This window comes from Streptopelia decaocto (assembly GCF_964273445.1).
Source record: "Streptopelia decaocto genome assembly, chromosome: 19".
Classification (NCBI taxonomy): Eukaryota; Metazoa; Chordata; class Aves; order Columbiformes; family Columbidae; genus Streptopelia; species Streptopelia decaocto.
The window spans coordinates 3,622,272-3,637,292 of record NC_138674.1 but is presented as its reverse complement, the minus strand read 5'-3'; the positions used below and the strand labels follow the sequence as shown (position 1 = coordinate 3,637,292).

At 50.1% G+C, this 15,021-nt stretch overlaps 2 protein-coding genes across 6 annotated transcripts; one reads left to right on the top strand and one right to left on the bottom strand.

The window, feature by feature from the left end:
• Positions 1 to 451: 451 nt before the first annotated feature.
• Positions 452 to 1,628, top strand: LOC309447988 (UPF0739 protein C1orf74 homolog). Its single transcript, XM_082069148.1, has one exon. The coding sequence runs from the start codon at positions 489 to 491 to the stop codon at positions 1,320 to 1,322; it is 834 nt and encodes a 277-aa protein (XP_081925274.1). The 5' UTR covers positions 452 to 488; the 3' UTR covers positions 1,323 to 1,628.
• A 30-nt stretch (positions 1,629 to 1,658) lies between these two features.
• Positions 1,659 to 14,950, bottom strand: TRAF3IP3 (TRAF3 interacting protein 3). Of its 5 annotated transcripts, none has more exons than XM_082069144.1 (17): positions 14,560 to 14,943; positions 14,248 to 14,451; positions 13,130 to 13,467; positions 12,086 to 12,200; positions 11,682 to 11,739; positions 11,478 to 11,502; positions 11,045 to 11,074; positions 10,657 to 10,752; positions 7,039 to 7,110; positions 6,631 to 6,771; positions 5,856 to 5,993; positions 5,007 to 5,142; positions 4,228 to 4,290; positions 4,089 to 4,148; positions 3,431 to 3,582; positions 2,477 to 2,749; positions 1,664 to 2,320 (listed from the first exon to the last, which is right to left on the bottom strand). In XM_082069144.1, the coding sequence occupies exons 3-17, from the start codon at positions 13,412 to 13,414 to the stop codon at positions 2,237 to 2,239; spliced, it is 1,728 nt and encodes a 575-aa protein (XP_081925270.1). In that variant the 5' UTR covers positions 13,415 to 13,467; positions 14,248 to 14,451; positions 14,560 to 14,943; the 3' UTR covers positions 1,664 to 2,236. The 5 variants fall into 5 exon arrangements, with proteins under 5 accessions (XP_081925271.1, XP_081925270.1, XP_081925269.1 ...); XM_082069146.1 differs by lacking the exon at positions 14,248 to 14,451 and having other exon boundaries at positions 1,665 to 2,320; positions 2,477 to 2,590; positions 2,732 to 2,749; positions 14,560 to 14,939; XM_082069143.1 differs by lacking the exon at positions 14,248 to 14,451 and having other exon boundaries at positions 14,560 to 14,942.
• Positions 14,951 to 15,021: the final 71 nt, after the last annotated feature.

Below are 15,021 nucleotides of genomic sequence, written 5' to 3'. Positions count from 1 at the left end.
TGCTTTATTAAAACCGCCTGGAGAATATCACCTTGTGTATTTCTCTCTTTTAACTGGTCTTGTAGCTGCAAGCTGGGAGGCTGACACTTCTTCCAGCCTGCTTTTCTGTATATATGTGTACACACGCAAAACATGCACACATATTTACAATAAAGAACTCTTGCACACCCTCAAAAGCTGAAAGCACGCTCTGGAAGCTGCGAGCTGGCTCTGTGCTGAGGGTGATGGACTGGCAGGGGCATTGCACTGGGTGATCTTTCGAGGTCCCTTCCATTCCCCAACATCCTGTGATGCTGTGACGGCAGCTGCCGCCCCGCCCGGGCCCGGCCCCGCCTGGCCAGGCCGCTCCATCCGGGCCTGGGCCGCGGCCGGGGCGGAGCGGCCTTCCCGGGCAGGTCCCCAGCGCCCCGCCCCGGGCTCCCACCCACGCCAGCGCCGGGGCCGACCCGGAAGCGCTGGGCCCGGCGGTGGTTTAAGGCAGCGCGGCCATGGGCCCAGCGGCCGGGCCGCGGGTGGAGGGCCCGGCGGGCAGCGCCGTGTCGGCGCCGGCGCTGGTGGCGGCGGCGCGGGAGGAGCTGGGGGCCGGGCGGCGGTGGCGGTTCCCGGCGGGCCGTGCCCTGCAGCTGGCCGGAGAGGTGCTGGCGGTGGCGGCGGGGCTGAAGCCGGGCCTGCTGTACGACTGCGGCGCGGCGGGCCCCGCCGAGCTGCGGCGGTACCTGGCCCGGCTCGGGGAGGCCGGGCTGGCCCCGGGCCGCCTGCACTTGCTGGACGTGGCGGGCTCGGCCGTGCTGCTGCAGCCGCGGCTGGCCCAGCGCAGGCTGGCGGCCGTGCTGCGCGCCCGCCCCGCGCCCTTCGTGGACGTGTCGGCGGGGCGGCAGCGCCCGGCGCTCTGCGGGCCGGCGGAGGCCGAGCCCATCAGGGGCCACCTCGCCGCCCTCCTTGCCCACTTGGGGGCCGCCGAGGCCACCGGCCCGGTGTCCTCCAGCGAGGTTGTCCCCGCAGGCTGGAACCTCTGCACCATCGTGGGGGTGCTGCTGGGCTACCCGGCGGCCTACACCTTCTCCATGGAGGACGGTGCCGAGAACTGCCTGGCGCTCACGCCGCTGAGGGTGTTCACGGCCCAGGCGTCCTGCCCCAGGATTAAGGACGGGCTCAGGGTCCGGATCTACTCCTTCAGCATCCCGGAGAGCCTGTGCGCGGAGCTGGGGGAGGCGCTGGACGCCTGGCGCCGTGAGCTGAAGGAGGCCTTCGGTGCACAGAGTGACTTTGTCGATCTCTGCATTTCGAGCGAGGTGGTGTCTCTTCCAGCGGTTGCCTTGTAAAACGAACAAACTCAGACCTTTTCACCTATTTCTTGCTTGCATCAGGGACCTAAGCAAGAGATGCAGTTCCCATGTGTGCAGCCCACAGAGACCCTGGGCACTAAAGGTTGAGTCGTGACAATCTCAGGCCCCCGACCTTGTAGGCAAGTTGCAAATCAAACATGTTTAATCCCCAGAAGACCACTGTGTGGATGTGCCTACTCACAGCTGCTCCGCAGCCTCCATCCTGACTGCGAAGTATGCCCTGGAAAGTCAGGGGATATTTACTTGCTGCAAACAGCTGAGGATTAATAAAAAAAATCGAACACCACAGTATTTTGAATTTGTGAAGTTTATTGTAGGCTTCATATAATATTTACTACTCGTGCAAGGTGGTGTCTTGCACTGCCTTGGAGCTGAGCCTGTGTTTGAACGAGGAGCAAGTGCTACCACAAAACCTGCACAGTGCAGCTCCAGAACGGGCTCAACCCCCCTGTCTCTGAATTAATGTTGTGCTGGCAGTGAGAGGGAAGCAGATGTGACTCAGGAGCTGGGAAAATGCTCAGGACAGGCAGCGCATGAGGGGACTGTGCTAAAACGCCTCCCTGAACTGGGCTTCTTTGTCAGGTACCAGTAGAGATGGTCCAGGGTCAAACACCTCCCGTTTTGGGAGGCAATAAATAAATGAAGAGAATTGTGTAGTCCTCTCAGCCACCGGACAGAGCAACCATCAAACCAAAGCAGCCAAGAGAAGGGGTGGGGGATCTCCTGGTGTTTATTTGAGCCATGGGAGTTTGTCTGGCATGAGACCAGCCCAGTACATGAACCAAACAGATAAGTACGGAACAGCAGAAGATGCGCTGCGGCGAGGGCACATCGCTGTTGGTGAGGCAGAAGTCAGTTCCTGTGGTGAAGTTGGTCATTGAGAAGGTCCTTCATGGTGTGTAACTCGCGAGGAAGGTGGCTATGGCCATTGCTATCACCACCACCAGGAGAGGGATCCAGGGACCGCGCCGTCTCTGCAAGGAGAAGCGAAACCGATGGGGAGAAGAAACTTCTCATTGCATCCCTAGCAAGCATGTCATCCGTCTTTCCATGCTACACAAATAAATGGGAGAATTTTTCCCAGGCTGGTCTGCAAGCCCTGGGAATCGGGGCAAGGAAACACCTCCCACCTTTGCCTGCTCGCTCTGGAAGTGGTTGAGCTCATCCCGGCACTGGCGCAGCCTGGTCAGGCAGGAGCGATATTCCTCGCTCAGCGCCTCCAGCTCCGAGCGCAGCTCCGTGCACTGCAAGCAGAGCGAGGGGCCGTTAGCAGGAGGGATCCCCTTGCTCCCGTACGCACCCAGGGTGGCCAAGCTCCCGCAGCGGCTGCAGCGCTTGGCCCCTGTACGGGGGCCGCAGCGACGGGGGATCGTCACTTCTGCTACCTGTACGTCCATATGTACCTATAGGAGACAGAGCAGATCGCAGCGTTACTGGGAATGTGGCAACAGAGGCGATGTTACCAACCCGTGACCCTCTTGGCTTTGCTGCCCTCTTTCACATGGCACAAAGAAGCAGTTCTTATTTTTATGGCTGTAGAAGCGTACATGTCAGGAAGACGACACGGAGTGCAAACTCATGGCAAGGTTTGCCTCTCATTCTGAAATTCAACATGCATTTCACTGCCTGCTAGAGCAATTGCAGAAGTCCTTTAAACCCTCCAAGGCACGACACACATGGGACAGGCACCTTGGTTGTCCCAAAACCCAGGGAGCACCTTTTTTCCTGAACGGCCACGCAGAGTGAAACCCAGGTACGGGCAGGACATTGGCAGTTGTGGAAGAGCCATCAGTGGGGAGCAGCTGAGTCCCCCAGCTGCTCCCAGTTGCTGTGATTGCACTTTACAAAACTGGGACTGTCTGTGTAGCAGAAGCAGGTTTGTATGGAATGTATATGTTGCATTGGGGGTTTAGGTGAGGCTGGTGTCAGTAAAAAATTTCAGCAGAGATAATAATTGCAGGAGATACTGAGCTGGGGTTACTGCCAGCAGCTTTGGTGCATTGTGTTGTGCTGGAGCATCAACACCAGCAGCTCTGTCCCCAGCAGAGAACTGTGTCCCAGCTGCAATTGGGTGATTTCCTCACCTCCTTCTCCTTTGCTGTGAGCTGGGATGTCCTTTTCTGCATCTCATCCTTCAGCCTTTCTTCTCCCTCCTCCTCCTCGGGGTGCTCTAGCAGAGCGTTTTGTTTTTCCTTGGCAGGGGTGAGAGGTGGGGTCTGCGTGGTGAAAACCTGGTCTAGAAAACAGGCTTCTGATGAGAAACAGATCTGGGCTTTCAGTTTGCTTTACATCTTGTTTACTCAGCACAGTTTAAAGGTAATATTTGCTACGTGCACAGCAGAGGACACAGGAGCTGAGTTGGTTATCACAGGCCTTTCTCTGCTGTAGCTACAAGTTAATTGTCTTTAGAGGACTATTTCTAAGTAGTTCCCAGAAATGGAGGGGAAGGAGAATTAAAAGCTGTAATTGCAATTATAAACTGGAATGTATTTTGTTTGGAAAAAAAAAAAAATGGCATAGCCACTGAAGTAGCGTTTGCAATGAAATCCATTTATTTTCTTAAAGTGTTTGCCATCATAAATACACTTATGTTTTAATGTCAACTAGTGATATATAGTAACTCGTTTTATGCAGCTTTAAAATAATTCTTTATTCTAAATGAAGGTAGACTTCTAGAGCCAGGTCTAACGTTCCTGTGTCCAGTGAGAGGAGCGCTAGGTGGGAGTTACAGAGTTTGCTGACCTTGCCTTTGCACGGACACCGCCTGGGTCTTCCCTTCCTCAGTCTGGCTCTGTATCAACTCTGCGAATGCAAAAAGCCACTGTTATTGTCCACAGCACGAATACAGGTCTCTTACTTTGCATGATTTTGTGTTACTCACTGTGCAAATGGCTGATTGTCGCTTCCAGCATTACCTTCTGGTTTTGTTCTTTCTGCAATTTATCTGAAATGGCAGTAGAAGAAAAATCAAGATTGATGTAAATCTCTGTGTATTGTTCTGCAAGGATGGCAACTTTCCCGTTCTCCATGTGTGTGGAGTGGATATTGTTGGCTACACTGAACTTTCTTCTCCAGAGGGATGTGATTTTTGGCTGTGAATTTCCCTTTCAGTTCTGGCAGCTTTTTCTAGTGCGCCTTACATTCTATTAAGTTACTGTTTTATTTCAAAGCTGTTTGTGTGAGACCTGTTGGGAAAATAGAATTGCTGCCTGTTTACTCTTCCTTAATTGTGTTTTAAAATAACCATTTGAAGTATGTGTGAGCTGTTTTTCTCTGTCTGAACTGGTACTTTGAGACACTATTACCATGTATTTATACACGGGTAATATCCAATACTAACAGGTGTTGCTCTGTGTCGCTGTGCTCAGGTCTGACAAGGCTGTAGAAGTCCTCATCAAAGCTGAGGACTCATTGGTTTTGGGGTGTTTTTCTGGTCTCCCATTCCATACTTTCTTCTAGAAAAGTCACTTCTCTAAGGTCCTTTAATCTAGTTGGAAATGACTTCAGGAGCCCTTTGGAAACCAGAGGTTTTTCGGGCGAGCTGAGGTGTGCAGAGTTAGCCCTTTGCATGCGCCTGGACTTGGCTTTAAAGACCAGTGTTTTAAGAGTATTTTCCCTATATCCTCCATTCACTCGGAGGACAGACCCTGCCTGCGGTACCTTCGATGGTGCTGATGTGCTCAGCCTTGAGGTGGTTGTCGTCCCGCAGGGCGCTGGCTCGCTGCCGCAGCGCCGTGTGCTCGCTCTGCAGGACGCCCAGGGCTCGCTCGAGCTGCTCCTTCTGCGCCGACGTTTGCTGGGGTGAGACAAAGCCCTGGCATCAGCTCAGCCCTGGACCCACACCGTGAGCATGTAGCATGGATGACTTTCAGGTGACCAAAGGCATCCCTGAGCTGAGGGCTGGGTTGCTGATGTGCTTCATCCAAGGGTGTTTTTTTTAGTATATATTGTTTACTATCAGCAGGTTTGCTGATGACACCAAGCTGGGAGGAGTGGTGACACTGGAAGCTGTGCTGCCATCAGAGACCTGGACAGGCTGGAGAGCTGGGCACAGAGAAATTTAATGAAACGTAACAAGGGCAAGTGTAGAGTCTTGAATCTGGGCAGGAACAACCCCAGGTTCCAGTATCAGTTGGGGAATGACCTATTAGAGAGCAGCGTAGGGGAAAGGGACCTGGGGGTCCTGGGGACAGCAGGGTGACCATGAGCCAGCACTGGGCCCTTGTGGCCAGGAAGCCAATGGGACCTGGGGTGGGTTAGAAGGGGGTGGTCAGTAGGTCAGAGAGGTTCTCCTGCCCCTCTGCTCTGCCCTGGGGAGACCACACCTGGAATCTTGTGTCCAGTTGTGGCCCCTCAGTTCCAGCAGGACAGGGAACTGCTGGAGAGAGTCCAGCGCAGCCACCAAGATGCTGAAGATGCTGGGATTCTGTGATCTCAACCTGGGGGCTTCCCTGCTTGCAAATCAGAAAATGCAAACGCAGATGCTGTTCCTGCAGGGAACTAACGTACCTGCAGTTCGCTTTGCAAGACGTGGAAGCTGTTTTGGAGCTCGGTGTGTGCCGTGGTCACTTTGGTCAGTTCGGCTTTGAGTGTGGTGTAGTGCTCTTTCCAGAAGGTGAGGTCCTCTCTGGTGGCTGCCAGGCTTCTCTAGGGAAGGGAGCAAAGACCCACGGCTGGGCTGTGACCCACGGCTGGGAGTCCTGAACAACATCCACAGTCATTGGCATCAGCAGGGGCAGCGCTGGCTCCTCCTGCCCCTGGGTTACCGTCACCCGTGTGGGTCTGATGCCATCTGATGGACAGAGGGTTTGCTGGGGAACCTGAGAGCCTCTGCTGCTGGGAGGATTTAGAAAGCTGGTAATCTTTGGGATACAATTTATTGATTGTTCTGAAAACACCACATAGAAATTTGGTTTGAAGCGCAGGATATCTCTTGGGGAAAATCTGTTCTCACATAAGAGCAATTCCTGGAGACCTCGTGCCCTGGATGTGTGTGTGTGCAGAGAAGGGACAGTGGAGGAGAAGGGATCATGCTTAAAACTATTAAACAACAGTATATTTCTGCAGCTGTGTGCAGCTTTTAATAACCTGATGTGTGGCTCACAAAATGAGCACAGGTTGCCACCAAGCTGCTTTGGACTTGGCTCAGTAGCTAAAAAAGTGGTAATTTTTGCATATTTGTTACTAATGGTGAGCCAGTCATCACCTTTCCTTGAAATGGGGGGGCTATTTGTTGCAGTAGAACTAGATTAAAGCAAAGCCAGGTGTAAACCTTGTTGCTTACCTGAGAGTTTTGCAGCTGCTGCTCTGCTTGGAGTTTGTCCTCCAGCATCTTCTGAAGAGCCTCTTTTGCCTTCTGCTCGTAGGTCTGTTTCTGGTCCTCCATCTCCACCAGGATCTTCTTCACACACTCCTTTGAGTAACTCTTTAAAGGAAGAATTAGAGTGCTTGAAGGGTCTTGGCTGACATATTCCTAGTCTTGCTAAACCTGAATATTAGCAAATCCAGAGTGTGTGAATGCTACTGCTAGTTTGCTGTGAAGCATTGCTTCAGCAAAGAGGAAAAATCCTTCTTAGATCCATATCTAATCAGATTGCTCTAGAAACTGAGACCCAACCTTATTACATGGTTGAGTGTCTTGTTTTCATGCCTTTCTTCACCTGTGTTTGTTTCTCAGTGAATCAGATGTTACCTGGGTGCAAGCCTGCAGTTGATTTTCAAGTGCTCTTAATTTACACTTCAGTTTATCTTCATTCAGCTGACCCTGGGGAGAGAAAATAAAACACAATTGAAGTGATGTGTGGAATCATGAACTATACACTATGCCCCCAGTGTTTTCTTAGCTTGTGTTTTAATTTGCTTTCTCCATTCATCTGTAATATTGTAGGTAAATTGAGTCTAAGTGTTTTCAATGCTTAGAGCTCAAATAAGCCTTCACGATCTCAGAATAAGTGGCATGTGGAGGAAGTAAAACTTGTATGCATTGAAAAACCCTCCTGGGGCTGTTCTGCGAGATGAGAAGTGAAGAGCAAGGGGGTTTGGGGCAAGTCTGGATGGGTCTGGCTGAAACAGAGCCCTGATCCTCGCCTAAAGCTCAGAGTGGCGCTAAAGTCTGGTCTTGCTCATTCCCTTAGGAAATAGGTTGGGTCTTGAGTTGCAACATCTGGCAGTTGGGCAGGGGGATAGAGGGCAACAGGGATGATTCATTTTCCTTATTATAATGTCCTCTCGGTGTTAGTCAGGCTGCTTAAGGTTTGTGAAACCAGATTGCATGCAAATTCGGATAAAATTCTAGCGAAGAGTTCACGTAGGCTGTTTTTCCACCACCAACACTGAGAATGCTGCCATCCCCTCTGCTTACTGCTGTTTGAAGTCAAGCGTCTGAAAAAGTAACTCCTTGGTGTTACAGGAATAGCTGTTAGACCCCAGCAAAACCGATTCTCCCATGTCTTAGCGCTGGTTAAATTCGCCCAGAAGTTTACAGTCCAAAAGACTCAAATCTTCCCAGTTCAGTTGTCGGTACAAAGAACCAAAGGCTCTATCCTCTTAGAAAGTAGGTGGAGTTCTAAAAAGCGTTTTTACATGTGAAATATTCTGCGGTTTATTTAGTTCTGTTATCTGCGAAGGCTCAGGTTGGAGGGCGGTGCTGCCGTGGCCGTTGTGCTCAGCTGTAAATGACTGTGCAAAGTACAAGGTAACGGGGCGCCCGGCCCTTCCTACGCTTCAGAGCAGAAATGTGCCGGCAAACTCCTTTCATGGAGATGCAGCTTGGAAACTGGCAAAATAACAAAGAGTAGAGAGATTTCCCTAGATGGAAGAAGCTTCTCTGTTGGGGCTGTTAGAACAGAATGGCAGCGAGGGGTGAGGATGTGCACAGATGTGGGAGGACCAGAGATGTTGTGTGAGCAAATCATGGTCAAGCCCTTGTTTTGAAAATTATCTATGTGAAAAGGACTAATTAAAAATAATAATAATTTAAAAAAAGGCTGATATCCACCACCATTATCATCCCCAGGCAGGGAAGGGATTAGGGCAAACATGCTCAAAAAATGCCCGCTCTTGCAAATACTTAAATACTGGATTTTAATCCCCTTTAGCCCTCTTCTTCAGACACCTGAGGTTACCTGAATGGGCAGCTCCAAAACCCCTCTCAAACCCTTCTGCATTTCTCTAGCGCTGTCATTTAAGTGCTGGGTAAGTGCTTTAAACTGGTTTTGCCTGACAGCTGTAGTGTTTTGGTTGTGCTGTGATTGATGAAGTCTCTACTGCTTTCCTTACTCATTCTAAATAGCATGGTTTGAAGAAATAATAAAAAATGCTGCTTCTGGAAGGCTTTTACTTTGCCCAAACATGATGCTTGTGCTGGAAAAGTAAGTCCTTATAGTAGTAATACACTGGAAATGACAGGAGCTTAAACTCTGCAGAGCTGCAAGATATTTCCAAAAGTCAGGCTCAACTTCAGAGGTCAGGAAGGGGGAAAATTATGAAAGTAGCAATTTTCTTCTTTAAGAAAACAGCTTACAATTAATTAATCTTAATAATTAAATAACCGAGACTTGCTTAGCTTCTTTCATCTGGCAGTGGTTTTGGATCGAGTTTTACAACAGATGGGGATTTAAGGTACAGACCTGTGGTAGGAAGGTCTCTCTAACCTGGGAGTAAAATAATGGGAGGGGGAAGGAACCAAACGCTTTATCCATTCAGTTTAATGACACCCCGTCCTCCTTCAGAGTGTCACTCGCTCCATCAAACCACAAGCACCCACAGGTACGAGCAGCATCTCAACAATGACTCTGGCCGTTTCGGCAGTTACTGCCCTGTCATTTATGCGCATGCAATAGCGTTTCTTTGAAACCCAAAATATTAGAAAGGATTAAAAAGCTGCTGCAACAAGCGTTTGGCATGGAAATGGGCAACCAGCCATCAGTTTCCATGGCACAGCGTTATGGTATAGGACTGTATTTTTAATATATAAATATATATATATATATATGTAATGTCCATCCTTCCAGAGCAGCCCCTTGCCCCAGCCCACCTCCCCAAGCATCTCCCTTGTTTGCCCTGTTGGCTCCAGTGCCGGTGGTGAGCTAATTAATAATTAATCTGGACACAAGAGGCAGCAGCAAAGTCTCTGTTTCTCGGCAGAGCCAGCGAGAAGCAAAGTGCACCCACCTGTTGCTAATCTGAGGTTTCATGGTTACTTCCTGCAGAGTGGCTCAGGCTGTTTTTTCCTGCTCATATTATATTTGAAAAAGCGAGCGAAGGCGGAAGTTTCCAACCACAGAACATCAAGCACAAGTTTTTTTACACCCTCTCGCCCAATTGCTCACTTTTCTGCCCCAAGAGAAGTTTCAAACCGCTTGTTTTTTTAAAGGCACGATGAACTGGAAATGAATATTTGACTTAATAATCCTATATAAACCACTTTATATGTCACATAGAATGCATCGCCTTAATTTTACATCTTGCTGCCAGTAAAATGGGCCCTGGGTCAGTGCTGCCGGGGGGTTTGTTGGAGCTGTGGGGAAACGGCTCCATGCAGGGTCACGATTCACAGAACATACAAGGCCAAGCAGATGTGTCGGAGCATCGTATGTTGGGTTCTCTGAGCTGTTTTTGGGCCCAGAACATGTCCCCAAAGGGAAATGGGGTCCCAGCAGGAGCTCGGACAAAAGCTTTTTGTGCCAGGTGGGGTTTTTTTAGCCATTATGTTCCCAGATTAAGCAACAGTCCATGTTTCCCCACTGTACAAAGTGTTTGCCAGCGCTTGGGTGCAGCAGTTTGGTGCACTTCAAATTTTTATTTTTGGGGGAAAAAGTCTGTTCAAAATATTTTAAACTTGTTTTGATTAAGAAACGAAAGTTGGTGGAAGGTGGTTCTTTGGGTTTATTCTATTTATTTCCCCCTCCCTAACATGCTTCTGCTTGCTTTTTATTTAGGAAAAAGTGGGAAAGGGAAGCATAAAAAAAAACCCAAAATCTTACTGAAGAAAAGGGTTTTATACTTCCTGTCGATCTGAAAGTGAAGTACATTTTGTAACAATCTTTTGGGGCACAAAGGGGGAAAAACTTAAAGCAAAGCGACCCCCAAACTTTGTGTTCAACCCTCCCTAAAAAGAAAGGTGACAGCAAGGACAGGCAAGTGAATGGGTCTGCACGATGTCTTGTCTGCTGGGTCTGTAACATCTCTAGGTTTGGAAAGCATCAAATCCAGAGCTTAGCGCTGAGAAAGAGACCCGTGGGATGTCCTTGCTTTTTGCACACAAACCCCGTCCCACCGAGACACAAACCCCAGCGCAGCAAGTTGGTACCTGCCAGGATTTTTCTGACGCTTGCAGCAACGTGGAGAAAAGCTCTTGCAAAATCACCATCTTCTGCTTGAGCAGCAGCTCGCGGTGCAGGGCCTCCTGTGGGGAGAGGGGGGACCGGGCAGCGGGGACGCCCTGGAGCTGGTGGGGACCCCCCGGAGCTGGTGGGGACCCCCTGGAGCCCTTGGGCACAGCCCATGTCCCATGTAGGGTCAGGGCTCCTGGGTTTCAGACAGGTCTTTGGGTTCAGTGCCTTAGCTGTACGCCTTCTTGGCCACGTTCAAATGGAGTATATAACCCCTCTTTATTTAATCATTATAATTTTTCAAGTGTTGCCATACCAATGGAAGACCTGCTTCCCAGGTGGGTACGCAGAATATTCGGTACCTACCTTCAGGTAGTTGGATAGCTGTAGCATTTCCTGAAAGGGAAAGGGCAAATGTTTAACATGGATAGGACTGGTTTGGTCCTATAAATATTTTATGAACTAGCTACAAAATCCAAATATTTTGCAGTAAAACAATTTAACAGCCTATTCCTGGGTGGTGAGCGGAGCCTGCTGGGGTTCCTCTGTTTTTTTTTTTTCCAGGGAAGTGAAAATATTTTCTTAGAGCCTTGGAGTTCTGGCATCTTTGCCATGTAGTGTATCAAATCAGGGCAGACACTGAATGAGAATGGTAGATGGGACAGAAGTACTTTCCTATAGAAGCAGCGTTATTGCATTGAAACTATAAAAATTTAGCACCAGTCAGTGTCCCTCTTAGAAATTGTAGAGACTGTTGACATTTGCAGGAGTTCAAGGCTAGTTTTAATGCTTCTCTTACCTTATTTAAAACTGCTATTCCACAACTGAAATAAAAAGGAAAGCGTGTTACTGCGGGTGTCTGAAGCAGCCCCAACAGAGTTTGGGGATTTTTACAGTGAGAGCTTGTGCTGAGGTGAAATGCATTTGGGTTCGAGCGTCGGAAGCCGCTGCCCCCCAGGTATTGGGATTTGCAGCCCGGGGTGGAAGGATGGGACCATCTTACTCTGTCTGCTGGCTCGAGTCTTTCACTCCTGTGCTGGGGTTTGTAAGGGTCTGTGTTCCTGTGAAAGCAAAGGGAAGGGATGTGAATGATCCCAGAGTCCCAGGGCCTGGGACGTTCTGTCTGCGTGTCCCCCTTGGGTGTCTCGGAGGTGGCATCACTTGTAGGTTCTTCTGTAGGGCAGAGCATCTGCTCAGCAGACCCATGGCTTGAGAAAGTGCCTGGTTTATCGCTCCACAGGAAAAATATTCTTAACAGTTTGCAGCAGGAGCTCAGACTTGGTACAGGAGCTCAGCTTAGAGGGGAGCTGCTGGTTCACACCCCAAATCACTCGGTGGGGACTTGGAGATGGGAGGGAAATGCCGCGGACACTGTTGTGCTGGGAAACCCCAGCATCCCTCACCTACCTTGGGTGTTCACGGAGGCTCCTCGCCTGGGGATGGCTTCTGCCGAAATGCTGAGGGGGGTGCTGAGGCCGAGTGGGGAGCGTGCCAGGGGGAACGTGGGGCAGCTCCGGGGGTGCTGGAATGAGAGGCAGCTCAGGTCAGCATCTTTCCAAACCAGGCTGGGAGGAACGGAGGGGAAGGGGCTGTGGCCGAGTCAGGTTTTGTCCCCACAGTGACTGGCTGAAGAGCATCAAGGAGATGCCAAGAAACCATGACGAATCCGTGAGGATCTGCTGCTTTGGCTGCAGCAGCTCCAGAGCTCTGTGGGGAAACCTGCTGGCTTGGGGACACCTTGTTACCCCTGCAAGAGCAGGCAGGGGAAGGCACCGTGCATGGGCCGGGTACGTGTAAATGCTTGTTCCAGATTCCTGCTGTCTAGCAGGTGATTAAAGCCAGCGAAACAAACAGCAGTGGGAGGTAATTGCTCTGCAAAGGGATCTTGTGGGCGTGCGTGCCTGGAAATCATCTCATGTTTGACTGTCTTTGCTCACGTAGGTTTGTGAAGCCCCTAGGATGAACTCGCAACGTACGCAGGGAATTGTTATTTTTGCACGAGATATAAATTTAGAAGGAAACCTGTTTGGCTCTGGGATTGGGGTGTTTTCATTGCATCTTTCTATATAGATGTTATTCAAGGCAGCGACTCCTCTGGATTGCTGTAACGAGTACCAGGGAGTCTCCTAATTCCTGCACCCTTCCTGCTGACAGTGAAGGTGGCGGAGGGAAGCCAGGCATTTAGAGCTCACTTTTCAAGGGTAAAAATAATTTGTGTAAGTGCAAAAGCTGGGACGTGGGGTTGTACTTAGAAGAATGGTGGAAAAATCTCCCTCTGGTTCAGGGTTTGGGAGAGGAGCACTCCAGAAGGGAGGCGACAACATTGGTGCTTTGTCAGGAAATGGACTTTTTTGTTGGTGCGTTCTTGTTTTTTGACTGATGCTGTTGTGGACGGGCTGTGGATGCTTCAGTGGGTCAGAGCAGCGAGCTGCACTTTGGGGGCTGTGTTACCTGCGGCAGGATGGGCGCTCCAGGCTCCACCTGCGAGGAGGGACCCATGGGGACGTGTCCTCCAGGCTCCTGTCCCAGCCATGTCCTCCCAGCATCGCTCGCCAGGTTCCTCCTCCTCAGGAACTCCCTGTGCCGGGGGCTCTGCGGGGACCCCTCTGGCCCCCTCCCGAGGTGCCGACAGGTCGTCACGTTGTTCCGCCGTCGCAGGTTCTCCCGCATCTCGTGCCGCCGTTCGCACTTCTCATCGTAGCTCTCACCCCGACGCTTCCGGGGCTGGTTGATCATGGTGGGCGCAGCTCTGACGGTCTGTTTCAGGGTCCTCTGTCCTGGTGTAACCACTGGAAAATACACGATTTGAGCAAAAACTGATTATTTTTAAGTTTAAATAAATGTGACGTATCGGACACTGATTCTGGAGTCCTCATGTGATGGAGGAGCAAAAGCTTTGTCCCCATCTCCTGTCCCCTCGCCCCATCGGCAGCGAAGGGGCTGGACATCCATGAAGGATGCTCAGAGGGCTCCTGTCCCACCGGGGTGGGGGGATCAGCTTGGGTCTGGTGTTGGCTTTTCTCATAGTAAATCACATTAAGGTAGGAAAGAGGGGAAAAAATAAGACTCTTAGTGTCTGAAAATTCAAGTTAAATGTTCTTCGGTGTCAAACAAAACCACTAAAGCTTCATTGGTCTCTTTCTATCTCAAGCAATTAGGAAGTTGTTGAGTCTAATGGAAAAAAAAAATGGGAACAAGTAAACCCTGTTTACATATATAATACCTCAGTGCTTTTTAGTCTGCTTTAAAATCTTATTTGTAATTCTTTTTATTGTTTTTGTGCTAGCTGTGGTGTAGTCAAAGCTTTTTATTAATTTTTGAGCATTCGCTTTTTTTGAATAGCTTCTGAAGTGTCTCTAAATGACTTTTTTTCAACTAGTTTTTATTCATTTTAGAAATGGCGAAATTGCACGGTGAGTCCGGCCGTCAGATGTGCTGCTCCGTCCCTGCTCACCCGGTAACTCCCATCAGGACCAGCTCAGCCCCTCTCCCACCTCAGTTAACCAAAAATGCGCTTTAAAGCAAAGTAAGACTTAAAGAAATACACAGTCCAATAAGAAAATACTCACCCCACGCTGAGCAAACTGTTGAGGCCTTCTCGACAAGCTAATACTCTGTTTCCTCCTGTTACCCCAAATTACCCTCTCTAATTAACAAACATGTCCTTTATCTTTGCTTTCCAAGCTGTTACACTTCTTGCTTCAAGGGAAATGAGAAAAAATAAGCGCGTCTTGTTGGTTCATGTTCCAGCCTCCCAATGTCAATCACGTAGGCTGAAAGTGGGGTGAAAAACGAGGAAAAAAGGTGCATACTGCTGCTTTTAGTGCAGCAGCCTCCACTCCCCTCCATCCTTTGCCGACCCCGGTGCTGTGGGCACTTACCTGCCCCCAGGGGTCCCGTCCTACCCCTTGTCTCTGGGTGAGCGGGGGGTTATCGGGCACGGACACGCTCCAACTGCCATCGTCTTGCCAACCACCTCATTTTGCTGCTCTCGCTCTTTCTCTCGAATGTAAAACAGGAAACGTTGCGGCCGCAGCCGAGCCCCGGTTCCTGTCTCTGCTCACGGCGGGGTGGGGGTTATCTCGGGACCCCAAAGTCTCCAGCTTCTCTCTTAGCAGAGCCAGCAGTTATCTTTCGGGCCATCTCCCTTTATCAGTCCCCGACACGCGGAGGTCGAGTGCGGGTTCAGGGAGCTGCTTGTGACGCTTTGTGACCAAGTATCCCCAAGCTGCTTTGGGGTAGAGCAATCCAGACTTGGGGAAGTACAGTAATGTTATTATTTTAAGGCTTCTTACAGATTGGAAAGGAAAAAAAGTGTATATTGGCAGTTGAGGAGAGGTCAC

Bases quoted from the DNA above. Each gene is read 5' to 3' on its own strand.
- LOC309447988 (XM_082069148.1), top strand. From the start codon at position 489: ATGGGCCCAGCGGCCGGGCCGCGGGTGGAGGGCCCGGCGGGCAGCGCC.
- TRAF3IP3 (XM_082069144.1), bottom strand. From the start codon at position 13,414: ATGATCAACCAGCCCCGGAAGCGTCGGGGTGAGAGCTACGATGAGAAG. The intron at 12,201-13,129 runs GTAACACAGCCC...CTCTCATTCCAG, and splicing joins GAGCGCCCATCCTGCCGCAG to CACCCCCGGAGCTGCCCCAC. The intron at 11,503-11,681 runs GTAAGATGGTCC...TTTTTATTTCAG, and splicing joins GACTCGAGCCAGCAGACAGA to TTGTGGAATAGCAGTTTTAA.